The sequence below is a fragment of the Dicentrarchus labrax genome, unplaced genomic scaffold (genome assembly GCF_905237075.1).
Source record: "Dicentrarchus labrax unplaced genomic scaffold, dlabrax2021, whole genome shotgun sequence".
Lineage (NCBI taxonomy): Eukaryota > Metazoa > Chordata > Actinopteri > Moronidae > Dicentrarchus > Dicentrarchus labrax.
The window spans coordinates 8,826,521-8,850,159 of record NW_026136708.1 but is presented as its reverse complement, the minus strand read 5'-3'; the positions used below and the strand labels follow the sequence as shown (position 1 = coordinate 8,850,159).

At 38.7% G+C, this 23,639-nt stretch overlaps 1 protein-coding gene across 3 annotated transcripts in view; it reads left to right on the top strand.

Moving 5' to 3' along the window:
* syndig1l (synapse differentiation inducing 1-like) overlaps positions 1-23,639 on the top strand; it is a 41,463-nt gene that overhangs the window by 5,074 nt on the left and 12,750 nt on the right. For 2 of the 3 annotated variants that reach the window (XM_051409472.1, XM_051409470.1), the window contains exons 2-3: positions 762-1,441; positions 23,310-23,447. In XM_051409472.1, coding sequence (XP_051265432.1) covers positions 926-1,441; positions 23,310-23,447 — 654 coding nt within the window. In that variant the 5' untranslated portion in view covers positions 762-925. Of the gene's footprint in view, positions 1-567; positions 642-761; positions 1,442-23,309; positions 23,448-23,639 lie in introns of those variants that run through there. The other variant, XM_051409473.1, reaches the window with a different exon arrangement.

Here is a 23,639-nt window from a genome sequence, read left to right as displayed (position 1 = left end):
CTGGAAGGCAAAAAAGTTTTTAATTTGGTTTTGATACTTTTGATAGTTAAATGTAGAGCAGATAAGCATAAGTTTACAGCTGATGTAGGCCTTTCACCAGGTTGTTCTCTGTGGCAGCAAATGTTAGCATTCCTCTGCATGGATGCCATCAGTATTATAAAGACTGATCATTGGTGGCTTACTTAGGCAAGTTCTAAAGACTAAAATCATATGGTTCTGGTTTACATTTATGGTGAAATTAACATTTAAGATTAAAGACAATTTACAACCAATGTCAAACTAATTGCATAAATGCCAGCCATACATTTACAGAGGTGGAAGATTACAGCCCTATGAGCTTTATAGGTGCACAAGGGCTCAACTAATTCATATCAGGAAGTGAGGCTGATGACACCTTGATGACTTCTAAGAAGAACCAAACAATGGAGCAGTAAAAATACAATTATATTATAGGAGAAGGCAATGCGTTGATGTATTGCTGTCACTACTTTGCTGTGTGTGTGTGGTTCTGTTATTTTATGTGTCAAGAGTGAGGAAGCAAATTAAACTTAATTGAATCATCTGCAGGGTGCAGTTCTTGACAGCGGGATGCTGTAAAAGTTGTTGCTGCTGAGGGAACGACAGCGAAACTTTGATCTGATGTGAGCAAATGTTTGGTAAACTGTTACCTGCTGGTAGATGTCAAATAAAATGTTCCTTCCAGATTTTATATTGAATCTAAAACATCTCCCTTTCTGTGTTACTGTGTGTTTCCTCTCTAGATGTCAGAGTGTCAAATGCTGAATGAAATTAACACCCTTACTGACATCAACGCCTACTATTGAGGAGCACATCCTGCCTTATTTCACCCGTGACTTTCCCGTCTCCTTGCAAGAGCTAACGTCACTGAGAAGCTCCACCCACTCACCTTTTGATCCCTGTCGCTATGGAGAATCTCAGTGAGCTCCAGAACCCATTGTTGGACAAAAACAGTAAGCACATGGTCAACGGTTATGGGGGTGATTTCCCTAATAACCAGTACCAGGAAAACATTATTAATTACTTTGCTGGAGGTGGAGGTGGAGGTGGAGGTGAGGGAGGAGGAGGAAAGGTGAACAATGGGAACGTAGTGAGTGGAGGTAGTTACAATACCAATGGGAAGATGAAATCTCAACAGCTTTTGGATGCCACCTCGCTGCATCTGGCAGTAGAGGCTTTCTACAGGCCCAACTTCATCCTGTACAAGGAGGACAGCAGCAGCATCAAGGCTAAGGAATACAAAAGCGAGTGCTGTGAGACCACCTTCACAGAGAAGAAGGCGAAGGATGCGACCCCTGCTACAGCAGGGGCGGACACACCTGGCACAGAGGATCCCCAGGCGAAGCTGCTGGAAGATGGTGAACAAATCAAGATCCAAACTGTTTCCTATGAGGTTGAGGAAGAGGAGTATGTGGAGTATGAGGTAAGAGCATGAGTAGAATAGGAACAAGAATAAGGAAGAAACCAGGAATGCATGCATGCATTTTAGGCGGATAATATCAGCTGTCAATACCCAGTTTTTGCAATGTTAAGCTTGTTAAATTTGATCATTTTAATGTTAAATCAAAAGTAGCACCTTATCTAGAGTTCTACGCTTGTGTAATCATCCAAAATAGTGGGTAGACTATCCAACGAGACAGATACAGATGAACGTATTTTAGTTCATGTGGTATTTCTTTTTGGGGTCAGGGAGAAACTTGCAATCTTAGTGTTTTCAGTGAAGGGCCCATATCAGGACGACGGGCTTGGATGCTGATGGTATGTTTTTGTTGCATGACAGAAAGAGCGAGCATGCTTATATCCCACTTGTATTATTTCATGCTGGGCTTGATGCCTGGATCAGACTGACATTTTACTAACCACAAATCCCATTTGATCCACTGACCTTGGCCTCTATTCCCAACTCTAAAATTCATCGTTAGATATTACCCATGCCTGCCTCACCCAGGGATATTAGGTGCTACACTACTACAGCATTAGCCACAGTATTTTCACTCTCAACTGGCACGGCCAATAGCACAAAGCACTCCAAAGGATTTAGGGGATTGGACAGGCGAAATAGGGTGTCGAGTTCGACCAGTGTCCTGGAAGACCTAATGGACTGACTGCCACACACCCCTGAGTCCACTAGAATTAACCTGGATTGCTGTGATAAACATGTAGCTGCTGAAATGCAACGTGACATGGGTACATATAGCTTGATTCTGCAGAGAGACAGTGCATTTCACGTTATGAATAAAGAAATAAGAAAAAACACAAGAAAATGGTGCTTCACTACCTTCAATCAGAGAAAGATAAGAAAACATTGATGTGCAGATGCCAAAGAGAAATAACCTGCACATTTTATTTTCTTCCGTTGTACTTTTTCTCTTGTAAACTTAGCATGAACAGATGAATTAGACACAATGTTATGCACCAACTGGAGGCTCCTCTTAGCTGTTCAAAGGTTAAGTGAACATATTACCATATTGCTCATATTTTTCCACACGTTTCCTGTTCACAAATGAACAAGCACATGAAAAAAGCATCATCAGGCCCCACAGCCAGTTTCGAGATGTAAAGAGGGAAATGCACAGTGGGACTTATTATGTAGCCTCCCAGCAGTAGACCATTAACACCATAAAGTGCAGAGTGTCTCCACTATCGTGCCCACAGTCTGGCACAATGCAAAAACCTCAGATGAGAAAACACTTCAAGTGACATGCACTAGACTAGTTGGGGTTCCAACTGTTCAACACTTAATAAGGTGCCACTGTACAAGATGTATTTATTATATAACCTGTAAATTGCATGTTGACAAACACAGAATTATCTCACAATCACTTTCCTTACTTGCATTTTTGAAGTTTCTCACCTAAGGGATTGTACCTAACAAGTTGAGGGCAAAATATACTTTTGTGGGTGTGTTTGGAAATAATATTAAAAAGATAAAAAGATACCCTGTAGAGCTTTCTTGTAAACAAACAAAAATTATGTTGACAAATGCATTGTGTTAATCCTTGAGCTCTGACAATCCAGTTGGATGCATTTCCCTTCATTAAACAATTAGAAAGTGGATTTTCTGAATATTTGTATTTGTTCAATACAACACAAATGTTTGCTTGCAGTCTTGCTCTTTACTGCCCATACGTGGGTGCATTGCTACACTTCTTTGCAAATTATGTTGTCCACATTCTCACGCGTGCATAATACAAAAAGAAATTGCGCTATAGTGCTAATAGTTGTCAAAACCTCTCCATTGCACCTTTTAAGGCACACTCCAAAATTACTGTTTGTTTGCTTCATTCGGAATGTTATTCTCTGAGCCTTTGATATACAGAAATTAAGTGACTGTTAATGTGAGATTTACATGCATGTTGAGGCTCTCTTTTAGTTTGATTATGTCTCTAGCTCTTTAAATTAAACAGGACTCTAACTTAGGGTATAATAGAGTTGCGATGTGGGAGGACCTATTTTTGGAGCCTCTGGTTCTGGAAGTAAAAGATCAATTCTTTATTATTCCATAGACAATGTTATGTGACTGTTTGAGCACTTCTACAGCTTGGATGATTAAATCATATGAAATATAAAATCATATAAAATATCTGGTTCTTTGATAAAAAAGTTTAAGGTACAAGCCATAGATACTCACTGGTATTGTAGTATGTTTAGCTGTCCACCTTGCCAAAATGACAATGACAAAACATGATCAGAAAATTCTTTCTCAGAAACAAAGATGAAATAATTTAAACTGGCAGTCATAACATAAACTAGGATTGTTACATCATATTAGGTAACACTGAGGATATAATTTTAGGAAAAAACTAAAATTGGAATACAAAATGGGGAAAGACACTCCAACAACCAACAACCCCTCCTATTTGACAACTTTGTTGGTTATGAATTAAATGGGGAGATTGTAATAACTGTATTTAATGATAAAGGGCTGTTAAAACATTTTTCAAAGTGTTAAAGTTCATATGGACTTTTTTTGCACTGTGTGAATAATTATTGTTGCTCAAGTTTTGTCTAATTTAGTCTTATTTTCATTTACATCAGTTGGTACATGTAAGTGCCAAGTGTAATGTGGGTGTTCATTTATATGTGTGAGGATTCATGTGTTTCTGTTTAAATACGTTTTTTGTGTTTTTCCAACTGTTAACACATACCATTCAGTCACCATATTAGTTAATGAGCAGGGTTAAATATAAATGCTAAATGGGCGAATGCTGCATTTATCTTCTTAAGGCCTTGGAAACTTGGATTCTATTTCAGTTCAGCTGTACTCTGAAATATATTTTCTCTTTATGAGAGAAGAGCAAAGAAGAAGAAAGGTTTTGGTAGTGGAGGCTTCCTCTGAGGAGATTGGGAGTGTGACAAAAGAATGGAACATGATAGCTTTATTTCCCGGCAATTTTCTGGTACAATCTAAACTGTTACAGTTTTTCATAGTAGCAGTTGTGTGTGTCTCTATAGTTGTATGGAGGATTTTATGAAGCTCTCTGTTTGAGGAAAATGATTTCTCATGTTTATATTGTGATTATAGGTACACTAAGATAGTGATGTGGCTTGATGTAACATTATAAGGCACTGTCTCGTGAGACCTATGGTCTGGGCAGTAAAACTAAAACACTAAAATCAATCAATCAATCAATCAATCAATAAGGCAATTTCAGCTTGAGAGCAATGATATATGAGAGGGCAACATTTTACTACTATTATAGCCATGATGCTGATGTAACACAAAGTGGTGCACATACTTTATGCACTGAACAACAAGCTTTGCATGTGCAGTGCTCCAGTTCCAAGTGACACTAAATTAATATAAAGATGAACGTATTAAGGCCGGGTAACATCAGAATTCAAAACATCAAAATCAATTAATTAAATCACCATGATTTGCAAATTCACCCATGTGGTTGAAGTAGATGCATTGTTTTGCGTCAAGGTAAAGTTTGGTGAACTTTGTTTTTGTTTTGCAAGTCACAAGTAAGTCTCATGTCTCTGCTCTCATGTCCCGAGTCTAAACTAGTCATAATGCCCTCTTCACCAAATGTAATAATAATATTAATAATAATGTAACACAACATTAGTTCTTCATGGTTCTCTCTTCATGGTTCTGATCCGATGGTGTTTGATTGGTTTAAACAAAATGGTGTTGACTTGCTGGGAGTGAAAAGCATTAACATTAGTTGTTTGAGGAAATGGAGGGAAATTAACTGATTTGTGGCACACATTTTAAATAACATTTTAAACTTTGCACTTGAAGGAAGGTATCAAGTATTTTCATGTCAAAAGGATCCAAGTGATTATGTGTGAGTGCAGTGTCATTGGCGTTAAAGTTGAGTTGCAAGTCTTTTTTGATTTTGGCAAATTGAGTCCAAAGTCACTCTGACTCGAGTTCAAGTCATGTGACTAACACCTCTGCTTTTTAGGGAACTGAGAGCTGGAAGGTCTAAAATGGAGGAAACTAGCATAGCTTGTTAGCTGCATTACTGAAGAAGTATAAACTGCTCCACAAAAATGACATGCATTCCAGACAGTAATAAGACAGAAGTCAATGGTCCAATTTTGTGCCACATTTTGAACAAACTGTGCGAACTTGTCCCAATAGCGTCTGAGCTAATCACTTGCTAACTGACCAGGCCTATGGGGACATCTTTCAGGAATTAAACTGCTGCTCCTTTTTCACATTCCACATCTTTACTGTGTCTTAAAAAATGTAAATCCCTTTCAAACGCATCTGTTTCTATTTATATGCAGCTCATCCTTTGTGATCTGTATTGATTTAATAAAGGAATTACTGAGGTGTGATAGCTTTTACCTGATTCAGCACAGCATAGTGTAGAGTAAGAAAAGAGTTTATTATATATGTTATCTGAAAAGTTTCCATCAGCACTTTTTAACTAGACGAGACAAACAGTGACAATGCCAGAAATCTGATTACCAACTGCAGGTTTCTTTGAGATTAGAAAACTTTAGTTACTGTCCCACATAGGCCAGTACACCAACAAATATGTCAATACAGTACAATATGTAATTATATCAGAATGATTACGGTGATCAGAGTTAATATTGTCAATTTCACTGAGGCTTTGTTTGAGGAAGTGATTTTTAGAGGCACAGGATGTTGACTGTATGGAGGAATGCCACTGCTCACCCGGTGTTGCATACAATAAACAGTGTAAAATAATAAGCTTTAAATCCTCACCAATTCATAAAAGGTCATTAACTCCAGGCGGTACAGGATGTGCTCATTTTCCTTTCCCTCTAACTCGCAGATATTAAAACCCTGGTGTTTTCAGAACTCATCGCAAAAAGATTAAAAAGAGGAACTACTGCATTGGAATAAAGAGCTCTGTATTTTATTTTTTAAATAGATTCATGAAATATAGCACTTATTCTTCAATTATCAAAGTGCATGAATGAATTTCAGATAGGAGCTGAGGAGGATCAGTAAAGTAGAAGACACATTTTAACAAGGAAATTAAAATTTCTTTTTGTTATAATGTCCCTACCTGTCAAACTTAAATTGCATAAGAAACTGGTAGCAAACCTTTTATTCAAGCACCAAAAACATCCAATTATCAATTCTTGTGAGATTCACTCAAAGTTTCTGCGAAATGTATTCTCTTTGTCGTGCTATACATCTCAACATAACAGTTCCCTTAGTTCTTTTCATTACCTTGTATTCATTCTTTCTGAGGGGAATACTGGGAAACAACAGTGCAGTTTATAGACAGAACTTCTAATAAATAGAGGGTCCATGAGAATAAACATTAGCCCTGCTGAAGTGCCACAAGGTTGCAGCCCTCCACGTGAACTATTAAAGAAAAAATGAGGCCAACAAGCCTAACACAGAACTAAGTCTTTTCATGCTGGAGGCCTCTGCGCCCGACAACTGAAAAAATCCCATCTATGTCCCCCTATCAACTCCAGCCTTAACAAGGGTACAGTAAGCACTGGAGGTCTGCCAAGTGGACCCCTCTCTGTCTCTGCCTCCCTCCTAGTCTGCTCACTGGCAGGTGAGATCATGTCCACACTCAACAAGCATGCCCCTAAAACTACGGGGTATGGATGCCATAGTGTATGCCTGCTCACATCCCTAATCACTAATAGGGTCGCACTATTCATCAAAATAGTATCAAAATTACAATATGGCAAGGTGCACTATCCAAATTCTTTGAGCTGCAATTTTTTAATATATATAAAATGTGTGACAAAACAGCATTATAATGGAGTACTATATTGCTGTAGAGATGCCTTGTCCTACAAGTCTTGTTCTTCAAATGCAAGATGTTTGTTTGGTACTACAGACCTCATCAAATGTCATCATGATTTTAATCGTTTTTTCAGTGTTAATAAAGAATCAGCAAAAATGATCATTCCCACTATTCTTGAATCATATAAAATAACAGCAATATGAGTTTTTCACTATATTGTAAAGCTTAATAAATAACTTTGAATGCCAATACAGCAGACCACACAAGGAAAGCAAACCTGTATTTGTATTTATGCTGTCTGGAGATTTTCTCAAACATTAAAAAGTGACTTGATTGATGTCACTGATGCTGCAGTGCCCAAATTACTGTTCGTAATTAGGTAGCAGAGTCACGGACAAATTACTGTTTTACATTATACTCATTCAGTTGTCTGACAACAGAATCAGAACAGCGTCAACGACAAAAACCAAGTTGTGTGCGTTGCTTTACAATGAAAGTGATCACGAGAGTAAGAGGGGATTGAAATGAGGTTTGTCTAAATTGAAGTAGACTCACAAGCCAGTTTCTAAACACTTCACTCAATAGAGACAGAGTGAAGTGTTTTAAGACAAAACTTGGTGGAAACAGAGAGTTAAAAAAAAACTGCAGAACCAATCCAAAGTCTTTAGGCTGGTGACACAGTGTTGGCATGTGGAAATCGTGTGCACACGGTTGTACCATAAAACCTTGCTCAGGACATCCATTTTCAATGTTATAAAAAGCTCTCTCTCGACTTACAAAGTGATTCACTATAGGGGAGAGTGGGGTAAGATGAGGCATTTTTCCTATTTAGGATCACTACATCAAGGCAATCATAGTTTTGTCGCTAACTAATATATCTGCATATATTTCAGGATGTTGTGCATCCCTTCAAACAAACAGAATGAGTGTAAACATAACTGTTTCCATAATATAGCATGTCCAAAAAAAGTGGTCTTGTGGCTCAACTTACCCCGTGCACTGGGTAAGTTGAGCATAGGAGCGGGTAAGTTGGGCCGTATCCCTACTCTAGAGGTGTGAATTGTCACTGATCTCCCGATTCGATTCGATTACGATTATCATGTCAGCGATTCGATTCGATTCGATTCCTCAATGCATCACGATGCTTCAAATAAATTTTTCTATTAAAGCCATATAGGATATTTGACTTGACGGAATGCATTAAGATACTGTATAGTTAATTCTAATTCAATTTTATTTGTATAGCGCCAATTCATAACAGAAGTTATCTCAGGACACTTTTCAAATAGAGTAGGTCTAGACCGAACTCTTTAAAACATAGTAGTAGTAGTAATAGTTCAATATAATACAGTTTTCTATATTACTTCATATGGTTGTTTTCATCCAAAAATACAAGTAGTAAGACATAAACAATCTTTTTTATTTAACAGTCTGAACACAGCAGACAGCACACACACACACACACACACACACACACACACACACACACACACACACACACACACACGTGTCTCCCGATCGTGTCATTAGACAGAGGGACAGTATTCAGTGTCTCAGCACTTTTCTCACCTATGATTGTGACCATGTCCAATGCTGCCGGAGTATTAGCTCCTCTGCTATTGTGTGATGTTTTTTTGCACATGGCGATGTGGCGGTGTTTGTACGAGGATAACGGTGCGTTTTTATTTACTGATGCCGCGCTCACTAAATGACCGGCCTGTTGGCGATACTCATCGAGTATCTGGTGAAAAAAGTCCAGTGGCTTATTGACATAACTGGGGTGTAAGGTCTCCAGGTGCCGTCTTAATTTGTTTGGTTTCATGCTGTCCACTGCCAGAGTTTTTAAACATAAAACACACACAGGTCTTTCCTCATTTCCGACCGTATTCACGGTAAACCCAAAGGCTATGTAGGCTTCGTCGTATTTCCTGCTCTTCTCCATCTCTGCTCCCCCGTCAGTCCCCCCTGCCTGTCGCGCCCCACTATTTGAGAAGTACTGGTCTAGATGAAACGGGTTAGGCTACTGAGAATGTTATTTTTCATTTGAATGTTTATGCCGCGGCCGGAAAATTAACGAGCGATATCATTGCGTTATAATCGATTATGGTTGGCCACTGCATCGATGCAGCATCGTCCATATCTGCATCGTGATGCATCGATTATTTGATTAATTTCAACACCTCTACCCTACTCCCTACTAAATATCTAACCACTTTACCCATGTGGTTCTTACATTCACAGACTCCATGAAATGATGCCTTCCTCCTAAATATTTGGTCACATGATCAATGTTTTTTACCATTTCCTAGCAACAAGGGGTGGCTCAACTTACCCTTTGGCTCAACTTACCCCACTCTCCCCTATCTCCAGTTTGTTTCACTACCGAGGAGAATGGGGGAGAGCATAGTTTCAGGTAAGACATGTCCTTTAAGTAAGGAGCGTGTGTTTGTTAGTGGCTGTTCTCGCAGCCGTTTCAGCAACTACTTTGCATTTAGAAATCCCCAGATGATTGGTAGGCGCTAGATCATCATGTATAGTCTCTGGACAGACTAACACTGGAGAAGGAATAAGATAAAATTAATAAATAATTTAATTATTAATTGAATTTAATAATTAATAAAATTCTTAATTTTCCTTTTTGTGTATGTTGACAGAGAACTGACGAAAATATGCTGATGTTACTGTGTTTTTAGATTTATCTGCTTTAGATGGACATTGTTAGATGCAGTGACACAGTCCTGGCTGAGAGGAAAAAGCATACTAATGCTCCTTGCTAAACCATAATAAGGTGGGAGGCTTGTTACTGTGGACCTGTGGGTCTATGACAGAAGTTGTGTCAGGTAGTTCTTCTATATTTTATAAGTGGACACACCTGGCAAAGTTAGTACATCTAACAACAGAGTATAGTTCCAGGAAGAATATAGTGCTTGAACAAGACAGGCCAAGGTCTAAGCATTAACCATTCATCCCTGTGAATAGTGCCAATAGCCTCAGATTGAGGAGCTAACAGGGGTTAATGAACCAGCAGGAACTGATTTACCTTGATCGTATCAAGATCCAATTGCTGCACTTCTACTTCAGCACTGTGTGGGTTTGCAGACCACACATTTTTCAATATCATGACATTTTTGTTGGTAACTCCCCTTAAAATAATCCTTAAGACCTCTGTTCTGGTTGATTTGGTAACACCTGTAATTAATGGTGATAATGCTAATAACGTTTTCATAATAGTCCAACCCTGCTGCCACCATGACCCGAATAAGCGACAGAAAATGTATGGATGGAATTTCTGTAGGTATACTTTTATTAACCTCTTCAAAACCTGATCTATTTCTGTGGATGAGTAGAATAGCTGACACCGCGACCGACAATGCAAACTCTTATATAAAGAGGTAACTAATGAGTGGAAATTAGGTCTGCCCCCTACTAAAGATTTTCCTAGTTGACTAGTGGTCATTAGTTAAAGCCAGTAGTTGACTAGTTGTTGCACGTTTATGATACTAATTTAATTATTTAAATACATATATATCTATATTTAACAGCCACATTTTAAATGCTAACAGCAAACATGTTAATGATTTTAAAGTGTTGGAACAACCAGCAAGGAGACTGAACATTTAGTTAGTTTATTTCAACATGGTATAACATCACACAAGTCAAGTAAATAACTTCACAAAAACAAATACTCTCATACTATGTATAATGTCACTTACAAATCAACTCGCTACAAACTGGCTCCTCTCCTGATTCCTGTATATTTGTCCTCCCCGGAGTCAGTCCTGGTTTGAGCCACTGTACATCACCTGGCCTCCATCGGCGTCGGGGGCATTGAACTCGGTTCTGTTGCACGCACGCCCAGTTCTGGTGCTCATTCTCCTATGCTAGTAGTGGAAACAAATCTCCCCAGTCTCTATAAAGTAACCTAATAGTACTGTGTTATAAGAGCAGAGGTCCGTATTGCAACAATCCCCTGATAATTTAGTCGTGGTGACAGGGCGTAGCAGCAAACTCCCTATCCGACTAATGAAAAGTGGGTCGACTAAGAGTCTTTTAGTTAGACTATTAGAGGGCAGCCCTGGTGGAAATACATTTAATGGCTATAGCAGAACAAATACTAGTCACAAATAGTATCAAACACTGGCTTTGAAAATTAAAGGACTATAACTTTAAGGATGAAGCTCCTTAGCCATTGGGACACTGGATATCTTTGATCTTGCAGTGTTGCATTCAGTCCATTTAATGTTCATGTATTTTCACCTGCGCAAAAAAAAGCACTTGAGCTAGGGATAAGACCTTCCAATTCTATTCGTCTGCCATCTGTTATACCATCTCCTGTGCATGAAATTTGAATTGATCAGTAAATTTCATATTCACATAACAATTTGAGCATGTGGTAGCCCTGCCTCTGTGCAACATTTCAATAAAAATGGCCTTTTCTCAGCTTTTCTGATTGAACCCTCTTTTTTTCAGCACAGGCATTGGATTGCTTAATGGCCGTGGGTGTGAAATCAATAGAGAGATCGGTTTTAAAATAAGTATATTTCTAACTGCCCTCTGCAGCATTTTATATCAGACCAGGTTTGATTGGAGGGGTTATCCATTCTCACTAAATCTGAGGGGACATGAAGGCTTATGTCCTCATTAAATTTAAAATGTAGTCATGCTGCAGTTCAGTGCACACATATTGTTCCTTTCCTGAAGGGTCCAGCACCCAATATGAGCCTGTGTCATATATTCTATTGAAATCTTTTAGAGATATCCCATTTCTCATTTAGCAGTAAATGACAAACCGATCTCTTGGATCATCGCAATTCAGAAGTAAGCGGGTCTGTCCGATGGCTTGCTGCTCTCTTCTAACTGGGGATATTTATCCCATGGTTTGGTGCGTCTCTCTGAGCTATAGAAATCGTAAACTGCTCTCTGTGGCTCCAGAAAAATAATGGAAATTGTGACATGTCAAAGTATATAAGTTTATTGCTGAATGACTTCTGTTAACTCACTAGGAAGAAATCATTCCAGATCCCATAAGTCACAGGTTGTACATGTGGTGATTCAAACAATGTCAAAAATCTAATTGAACAACCAGAAGCCCTTTATTAAAGAAATTAAGAAAATTAACATCAATAGAATCCCAACATTTCGCTTGTATTTTATGGTGTTTTGTCACATACTGTAATGTCACTGTCAGCTCAATTGTCAAACATCTCAAACTATTTATTTATTTAGTTTATTTATTTATCTTATCTTTTATTTTGTCTAAGAAACTCAGACATCCAATCATGATTGATGTGTCAAGGGCTTTACAGAAGCAGCCTTGGTGAGAATTCCTGATAAAATTACAACATTTTCTCTTAATGTTCATTTCTTCCTGCTGAGCCCTTGGTTTTGACACCGGCAGCAGTTCTTTAACCATTGACCACAGTTGGCAATGTTCCCAGCCGGGAAACTAGAGATTTGTATCACAATAATAGTGAATGGTACAGGTTGATTAGTTGTTTACACTCTCCTTCTGTCTACACCATCCCTTCTCACAGTAAAATGGAGTTAGCAACAGTGGCCTAGCAGAAAAATTAGGGTGCCATACATTTGCAGTCTCTGTAAATCTGCAAGCATCTGTAACATCTGCAATACTTAAGGTATTAAGTAATTCAGCAATGAAGTGTTTATAACACATTTAACAAAGTCTGCAGAATCTGAAGCTTTAGCAGATTTCTGTTTATTCTGCCACAGTCATCTCATCTACAGAAGCCAAGAACAGACAAACCAGGCCTTTTACGTTTGTCGCTAGTTTCATGGCGACCATAGTTTCTCCTTCACTCTTGGTTGAGTCAAGGAGTTTCAGTTGGTTGCAATCTACAATCTCACCGCTAGATTTCACTAAATCCTATCACAGGCCTGGACGATAAAACAATAGCAGTTTATATCGGCAATAGACACTTCATCAGTAGCAATAAGAAAATTCCTCAGTAGGATATCAGTAGTTTCACTGAAATACATTAAATACAAACGGTAATGAAAGCACATCCTGAAAACACCCCTTGATAATGGAGCGTGCTATGAGTTAATCACAGCAGCTTCCATCCTTTGGAGTATGCAACATGTCGTCAATCACTGTTACATCTCAAGAAACGATGCACAGGCAGTCCACAATGGAAAGGCGTATGACAAAACATTAAAATTATTACCTGTGTGCTTTGATAAATAAGGTGGGTAAATTCCACATTTTTGCCACCTGGTCTTTATTAAAAATAGGTCATCAAAAATGATCACTGATTATTGATATTGACCTACAAACTGGTCCTTTAAGTTAGGAAAGTGATATGTGAGACTTGTTGTTGTGTCAGTCAGTTAGAAAATAAGATAATAATAATAATAGAAGATTCTCCTCATTCTTAGTTTTGAATCAAGTTCCTGAAAAATAAGTCGCACATTATTGTCTTGCTTCTTTAATCCTTGCCTGAATGGCAGCTCAGAGTATTAAAAAGTGAATAATGAGAAAGATGCTTCTGTAATGCAATGAGTTTTGAGTAATATCAGCCCTTCGGGGATGATTACAAATCTGAGCAGTTTTTTTGGGTGGGGACAGACATGTAATGATTGTCCACCAGTCTTTTGGATTTAAATGGATTTAGATTTTTCTTCTTTTTTTTTTTTTTAACTAAATGGAGATGAGGCCCTTTTTTTCTGATGTACGTATAATCGGTGGGCAGTTACAGTACCTTGGGGCTTGTCAGCTTTATATCCACTCTGTCGCTCTCCATTAGTCTGGCAGGTCACCTTCTCATTGGGTGTGAATATGTAATACAGCCTTGTCATTTCACATATTAAATGGCTATGCACAGGCTAATCGATTACCCGCTAAATTATACATGCTAGCTGCGTCACTGTAATGCAGCTGCATTCTCAAACAGAGTGGTACTTACAACATGTATAGGAAAGTGTTGGTTTTGGTTATACTGTAGCTGAAATCTGCTTTTTTGAGTGTGGAAGGATGAGTCCTTGAGTATGTACGTACAGTCCTAAAGCTAGCTTTATTTGTTTAATGCGTGTCAATTTTTTGCATCTCCTTGTTTAAACAATATTAAGTATATATTTACATGCATTTGCCTGCTGCAACCAGTATAATTTATTATATTTTAGAATATAGTTTACTAAGTATAATATTCACACTGTATTGTTTTATTTTTAGTTGTTGTGTTTCTACCTGATCTCTGAATTGACCTATGGATAATGAAAGTTTAAAACTTTTTTAATGTAAAATTAATTGTTTGTTTGTTTGTTTTTTTAGCTTTTTAAAAGTATTTCTCAGCATTTTTATGCCTTTTAAGACACACACAGGAGGGATGTGATAGGGAATGATGAGAGACATGGGAGTGACATGAAAGAAGGCTCGCAGGCTGGACTTGGATGGTTGCCACCTAAGCCACAAGGGCCCTAAACATTTTTCTAATCACATATTTTCATAGGACAATAATTTATTGCTATTTTTTCCTGATGTAATCACTGATTTCTTTGCTGCACAGCACAGTTTTGCTTGTGCATTTCAACCTGTTTGCAGAGCATGGTGTGAATACTTAGTGTGTTGTGTAGTGTTTCCCTGCTGTAGCCTCATTACACCATCCTAAATTGCACACCTGTCAACAGGAGGCCACTGGGGCAATGGAAAGAGAAAACAACAAATATTTTGTTCATTAATTCCCCGCAGGTAGTACATCCCCTCAAGGACTGTAATACATGTTTGAGAGGACTGCACCATGACAAGGCTTTTATCATTGTGATCACACACTCTGACTGAGTGTCCCTCTGAGGTTCCTGAGTATGGTGGACCTCATAGGGCTGCTGACCCCAGGCACTTTATAAATCACAAGGTCTTATTAACCACGCAGTAAAGCTTGTATTTCTTTTTACCGCCCTTGGTAGCACTGTATCATACTGCCTGATAAATTACAAACCCTTAAGACAACACCTTCATCACATCTGTAGCCATGGGCCACTAACCTGGAATAACTTAACATGACCATCTGGAGCATGGACACAGGCAGAATGTATGTTGCACTGATGCTGTATTAGGATGCAGACAGTGCGACTGAGTGTTGTCATGGCTAGAAGTGCCTCGCGACAGGCAGGGAGCCCAGATGACCTGCAGATGACTCTAATGCGAAGCGAACATGCACCGTCTTTTATAGAAATATAATTTAATGAAAGGGCACAATTAAGAGGACACAGATGACTTCTGTCTGCTCTCTTTTCAATTGGCACATTTTCTTATGGATCTATGGACACAAGAGCAATCATCACATCATACATGGTATTTGTGATCAGGATTGTAAATGTGCTGAAAATGCCATTTTGTGCTGTAGTGCGTTTTTAATGGCATTTGCTCATTAACTTTGCTTATGCATTCAGCCAAGTAATTGAATTCCCTTTGGCTGTGAAGTAGTTTTTTTCTGCATCCAGTCCTCTCTATATACTTCACCTTTGTGTAACTCAGCGGTTCTCAAACTGTGGGGTGGCCCCCACTAGTGTGGCATAGAGCCACTGCAGGAAGGAGTGTGGATGACCAGGGCAAAACTGATTTTTGCAGGGAAAGAAACAAACAACAATTTGCTGATGTTATTGTGTTGACCTTTCACTAAAATCCAACTTGTATCCTTTTTTATTAGTTGCTTCCTGAGTCATTGTTAATGTTTGACAAACATTATGGGGTGGTAGGGCATACACTTTTTTCGGCTTCTGAAGCGGGGCACGCAGAAAACGTTTGAGAACCACTGATGTACCTGCATAGTAAAGCTATTCATTTATGTAATCACTACCGCTGGCTTTGGCAACATTAAAGTTTGTGGGTGCTTTAATTTGATTCAGTGTGGTGTAAATTGTGATGTGTTGGTGCTGTGTAGTTTCCTTTTTCCTCTCTCATATATTCAGGTAAGCAGCTGCATTGTTCAGATTAGTGTTGCACGGTGCACCGATACTTCAAAAGTATCGCGATTCTCGGAAATTAAAAACGTCACGATTCCTACATTTATTAGTATCGATACTTTTAAGAATGACCGCGTTCCAGATTTGTAAGAGACGTATTTCATGTTGGTGTGTGCAATGCATGCTTCCAGTGCCTCCCTATGGACATCTGTGTTTTTTCTCCTCACGCACGCAGCAAAGAAGCTGCAGCTGTCATGTGACAAACACTATAACGAGATGGCTGCATGTGCGAGTACAAGTGATACTGTGGCCGCCGGTCCACGACTGGTAGAAAAAGATGACGCGAGGAGTGAAATATGGAAGTACTTTGCCTACCTTGCTGACAGTGAGGGCAAAGCTACCGATAAGTCGAGACCTGTTTGTCGTCAGTGCTACAAACAAATGCAAACAAAGGGAGCCAACACCTCGAAGCTGGCGAAACACTTGGCTGACAAGCACACCGAGTTGTACAAGGAGTTTAAAGACCGACAGGTTAGTATGTGAAAGATAACACGATCACGTTCATGCCCTTAAATAAGTCAAATGAGTAGGCTATGGTTTATTTTGTGAGAAGTCACTATTTTGCACCACCGTAGTTTGACAAGGCTATCTAGAGAAATAGTAGGCTAACTATGGGCATTATCCTCATGGCTAACCAATAACCAACATATCTGATAACGCAACTTTCACAGATAACGTTAATAATTTGCAAGCTGCTTAGATAAATTATATATAAAATTATTTATATTAGGTTATTATAGCATTTAAAGAGCACAGACCTATGCAAAGGAGGTGTATTTGGGAAACGCCTTGTAAGAAATTATGGACTCAAATATAAAGTTAACCTTCAAAGAAATCAGACGTTGAAGTACAGGAAACATTAGCCTATATTAATCCATATATCACAGCTTAAATAACATTAGGTTAACTCATTATTTCCTATTATTAATTATGGTAATGTTATGATTAAGTAAATGTTAGCTGCATATAGAGATGCTAAGTTAGTCACAAGTGATTGTTACTATCACACAAACTATTTAGGTCCTTTGTTATGACAAATCTATCCCCATCATATTTTAAATATTTCCATTTTCTTCTGCTACAGAAGTTTGGAGCCACGGGCTCCGAAAGAGCAACTCCTCAAAGGCCGCAGCCAACCCTGCAGCCAACCCTCACAGCTATGTTTAAGCAGCACAACAAGTACCCCAGGCATTATTATATTTATTGTTTACATAGTTTAATAAAATCACTGATGATGTTTTCATTCAAAGTTCAGAATCAGGATAGAGTTATGTTTTCTCTTATGTTTCTTATGATAACTGAGATAATGCTGCTAAATTTATTTATTTTTTTTACCTTGAATGTCATTGCTCTAATTTATTTTTTATATTTTGATATTTCATATTTTGTTCAAATGTTTAATATATCTGCTGTTCATATGTTCATTCATTAGTGTGCTATTTGATTAAAATGTTGTCCTGGTTTTAAAATAAAGCACATCAATGATATTTGAGAGTGTTTCTCCTTTTCAGGAAAAGTATCGAAATCGCAATTCTTGACTTGGTATCGGTATCGAAACAATAATTTTGGTATCGTGACAACACTAGTTCAGATGCAAAAAAGTATTTTTTGCAGCATCCAGATTGTACGGTTGTTATGAACCCACACTGACCAAAGTGGATTTATCGTATGGCTTGGCAATGCAAAATAATATATTCACTTTCTCCCTATAGAGGCTTGCAACATTTAAATTAAGAAGTCAGCTCTCATAACGTGAAACTGCATTCATAAGCATATCAAAGAAACACATGTAAAGAAAACTGTGACTGTTTGATTTTGAGAAATCCTCAAGGACACTGAGCTTCAGACACCTTTCATAATATGCAGTTAAAATGTAACAAATGTGCTATAATGGTGCATTACAATGCTCTAGCCAGATTCACAGTGGTTTTTTCAGTCACAACGTGTGGACTATGTGTTCTGTGCACAAAGTCTATATTTATTTATGTATCTATAAGTATTTATTTTACTATCATGAGTAAATCATGAACAGGAATGATCTCTGTAGTGCTGAGTTTGAATTTGTAGACATCATAGCACATCAAACACATGTGACAACCTGTTAGACACTTTGTATACAGTAGAATGGTTCAATTCAAAGATAAAATAAACAATGTTTACCCTCATGTCATGTTCATGATTACTGCCTTCCAAGTACTTATGGTAATGGTTATGGTACAAGGAATTCACTTGACCTAAAATCAAGACAAAAAAAAAGATAAAGGTACAAATCTCCAAGGAGAACGGAGAGTAAGGGGTAAAAAGAAAAAGTGAACAGGGGCACATTTCCTGCATGTTGTGGAGGCAATTTTGCAACGAATAAATGACACAAGCCCTCCTTTTGGCTACGCTGTCATGGAGAGAGGTGAAACTATCCATTAGCTCTTCATTACCTGTCAGCCTGTTGCCTCATTTTGACAGGATTTACGCCCCACAAGACATATCTGAGCGCAGCTAGCAGCACCGGCATTCATAGTCATTAGGAATTTCTCTAGAGGAGGTGGTGGACGAATGACAACCGCGCACACACACACACACACACACACACACACACACACACTCATTAAAAGTCAGGAGGAAGATTGGTAAACAAAATTCTGTTTACTCTGAATAAAATACAGCTTCTCAGTAAATCCAAAGCCGGTTCTCGAGAGTGTGATTTGAATTCACAGATGACATGGATTTGAGGAAAGAGAAAAGATAATGGTGTGATCACACTCTAATAATCACTGCATGAGACATCTTTGCATGGGATTGGTGGCCTGGTTTCATCTCTGCAACCATTTGAAAAGTTTATGATTAATGGTCTTCCTGTATATCCAGACAGCCAGACAGGTCTGCATGTACAGGAGCTTCCTATATGTGAAGAACCAGTGCACCGACTACAGATGACCTCATTGCTGCTGGCTTGCTTGACTGACTTCCTCTGCTTCTCTAACTTCTCTCCCCCTCGTCCCTGGTAACCTAAACCAACCAAAAAGCTAGGATCCCTGGATGATGATGTATGTTTTCATTCTCCAAACAGCCAGAAGGCTGTGCAGATATTGTCAGTGAGCTCTAAGGCACAGCGCAGAGCAGGGCTGGCTCTGCAGAGATTGCACCATAGCGCTTGCTTAAGGCCATGAAGGCAGAATGACATTATGCAGAATGTAGGCTGCATTATGCTTATGTGTTATGACCTTTTCCCCCTCAGCATTGTATTATAAAGACCTTTTTACCCTCAGCATTGCATTTTAAAGAGAATGAATATATATATATATATATATATATATATATATATATATATATATCGATCATCTCGGTGGGGGCCTGTGCTCACAGCTTTTACAACATGTTCATAAGTAGAGCTTTGACAACACAGAGTGATGTTGAATTGTGAATTTAATATACTTGTTTTGTCTTCCTGAGGTCTATTTTTGGATTCAATTAATCCAGTGTTGCCCCTAACATTAGCAGCAGCACAGTGAGCGGAGCCCCCTCTCATTTCAACCACCCACCCACTAAGACCCACCATCAATCAGGCAACATAACTATGAGGGCTGTATGTTATTAAAATGATTTCACCCCTCAAAGCAAATGTATTCCCAACACTCTTACCCAGTTACAGTAATTTAACTTTTAATACAAAGCAAACTACTGCACTCTGGCTTATTGAAATAAAATACTCACACTGTATACAACAAAATTACATGTTTCTAAAAGAGTAGCTTATAGTTCCCATTTTAATTCAAATTATTCATCCACAAAAATGTACCTTTGTATTAAGCTGATGATAAAATTATTTTTAGTAGTTGTTTTTCTAAAACATAGCTTTGAATTTAAGAAGATGCCCTGGTGGCTGACGATGTGCTGCAGCGTCCCCAGTTCATTGCAGCTGTCAACCTTTGTTGCATATCCCCATCTATTTCTCCTTTGCTTCCATCTATTAGTTGTCCATTCTGTAACGCAGGAACAAAAGGTAAAAAAGTATAAATTAAACAATAAATAGAAATAAATGTATATGTCCTATTCTGCTAGGTTACAGCCCACAGGTAACCCAGAAAAGTTTGAAAGTTCAGGAGTAAAAGAGTCATCGGTCTAAGGCAAGGCAGACAAAAATGTTTTTTAGAGCAAAACACCTGCCCCAGAAAAACCAACAACTGTTTCTAACATTGAACCCAGTCCAGGTCTGAGGCCAACACAGCACACGTCAGGTCAGGCTGCAGCTCTGCTGGAAGACTCAACATACTGTAGAGAGTGTTTCTATAGCTACCTTGGTAAGATATGTGTGGCCAAGGAGAAAACACTGAAATATAGTTGTTTGAAATAGAAGTTAAAATTCTTTACCACAACAAAACACATGCAGAGATTAAGAGTTATAAACCCACTGGAAATACATTCAAAAATAAGGATTACATACTGACAAGATTTTCGGATTACTGAATAAAAATGAGGGAAAAGCTTTTCCTTTGTCAGATTACCATCTTAAATGTAACGCTTATAATTTTGAGAACTCCATGTCCCCCAGATTTCCCTGATTTACCCCATCTCTGATTGAAATGTTCAATATTAAACTCCATTTCTTTGTCACAACAGTATATTGTTAGCCTTGATTTCTTTCATTTATTTTTCATGTTCCACCCTCATGCTGGATCATCCTTCAAACAGGATGATGTGTGAAGGATGCAGCTTAATGGCTCATATAGAAACCGTGGCCTCAATGTGTGATTTCTTTTCATTACAGGCACAATCTCTGTTCTTAGCCTTGCCTTTGTTGTGGGGGAAGATACGCTGTATATGGGTGTTAAAGGTTTGGCCAAATGCGGTCATAACCAACCAACTTTAAAAATGTGTCACACACTGATATTTTCTGCCGTGGAACTGGACTGAGAATCTGTTACCCCCTAAACAATATGCAGATGTATGATTGTCTATTCTCATTTGCTGAAAGGCATTTCAGTTCTATGTGAGGAATGTTGCGTGGAGCGTGAAATAGTTTCATAAAGCTTGAGGGAAGAGGTGTGTTTGATTCATAACTATTTCACATCTGAAATGAAGTGTACTTTCAACCGTAGCTTTTTTTTATGCCATCTGTTGTTTAGATGCCAAAATGGAGGAATCTGCATATCTCAAAACTAATGAGAAACTAATGGGCCATCACGAAAAGTCCCTGAATACGAGCTGTGACATTACGTGGAAGTAAATGATCCTGCGTGCAGTGACTTGTCTATGTTTCGTTTCCCATTACACAAATGCCTTTTTCTTTTTCAATGACTGCACGTTCTTTCTCCACCCAGTTGACTTAAAAAACACCTCTACCTTTACACAAATCGTTGTACTGCACAAACAAAACTTTTTCTTTCATCCTTTACATTGAAATTTGCCCCAGTCCAGTTGTTTGTCTGCACGTCTACTTCACCAGTGATCAAACATTCCAGTAAACAGATGATAGATCAAAAGCGGGCGTTACAACTTTTGTTTACTTATTCCGTTTGGCCCAAAGGGGTGCCAAATCTATTTGTTGTTATATAACATGTTAGGACTGGAGGGAAGAAAAAAAACTGCCAAACTATGGGATGAGGGTCTTTTCTGAAGTTATAAATGTTTACTGTAAATATTTTGGATTACAGCAGTTCGTGTGCTAAATATGAAGCTTCAGTCAGTTGTCAGTTAGCTTAGCCTAGCACAGAAAACTGAAAACAGAGTGAAACAACAAGCGTGACTGTCCATCAGCATATCTAAAGCTCACTAATAAACAAAAATTCATGAAAGACTGTTTCTTTACTTTTCATTTTCACAGTTTTATAAAGGAACCGTTTATAATATGTTTAGTGTGCTTTAGAGGTGGTGATAGGTGGATTTTGTTACCTTTGGATGGAGCTGGGCTAGTTGTTTCCCTCTGTTTCTAGTCTTTGTGCTAAGATAAGGTAAAGGTAACTGGCTGCTGCCGGCAAACAGTTTTTAACTGGTTATAATTAATTAATTTAGAACTGATTCTTCTATATGACCTACATAAGCACACAAGACCATCAGCGAGAAGATTGGCTATTTCTACGTTTTTCTTAATGCCTGCCAATCAGCAGCATGACATATTTGGGATCCCCAGTGCAAATATTTTTTCAAGACACAACGACTTTGCAATTGCAAACCTGCAGCCTTTTTATCTGCACCAAGGACCTGCAGAGGAAGTGCCAAATTTATCAAAGCAAAAATAGCCCACCCCGGACACACCACAACCTGCTGTCTCAGACTATCAAACAACCAAAATAGCTTTAGCCAGCCTATAGTAACAAAATCAACACAAAGTAGCTTACACAGAATGTCAATAACCACAGAACAAATAGTGATCAGAAAAAGAACAGTGACTCATTATAGGCCTGCACAATATGAATGAATGGATGACGGCATCTGATCACACAGTTACTTGCATAAACAATTCATTAATCACAGACACAGATTACAGTACGTGCACATTTTCTAACATTTGAGAGGTAATTTAAGTCCCTAAACCATAACAAAGAGTCACCTGTACTCACCCATTAGAAGTTCATCCTACGGGCCTTTTGCTCAGCATAGTCATTAACAACACTGCTCAAATCCAAATTCCTCGCTCTGGTGTTCTCTATTGAGAGTATAGCCAATCCACTGAGTCTTTCTTGTCCCATGCTGCTCGCGCTACTTGTCACCTCTGAACGCAGTATGTGAAGGCAGGAAAGGGCCCACCCACGGACATTAGGCAATTGTTGCTGTCCCTTGTGGACCCTTATAATCAGCTTAGAACCACTGCTGGCAATTTGGCCGGAGTCCCCTTGATATCAGTGAAACGAGGCGGTGAAAACACTACTGTTTTTGTCCACAGGGGCTGCCGGAATCAACAAAAAATTAAAGTCCCTTGTTGCTACTTTAAATTGACTGAATAAAATAATACTGATCCACTCATCTTCTCTTGGCAAGAAGCGAATTAGCATATTTCCCAAAATGTCAAACTTCCATTCTACTTTACTGCTTAACACTCATGCATTATAATATTTGTCCATGTACAGGATACTAAACAGGTGTGTGTTTTGACCTGAGTTGCTGTTCTCTGTGCAGACGGACTGCTCCAGCGACAGTGAGAGCGAGGACAACTTCATAGTCGTCCCTCCACGAGACCACCTGGGCCTGGCCATCTTCTCCATGCTCTGCTGTTTCTGGCCTCTGGGGATTGCAGCATTTTACTTCTCACAGGGGGTGAGGACACACACACACACACACACACACACACACACACACGGATGCAGTGCACACGCTTCAAAGTTGTGCTCGGTTACACACAGGTGCACCTCCTGTCCCAAAGTCACAAGCACACATACTGTATTTTTATGCATTCATAGACATGAGAGCAAAAAAACCTGTGCATGCAGCTCTATGTATCCAATCCAA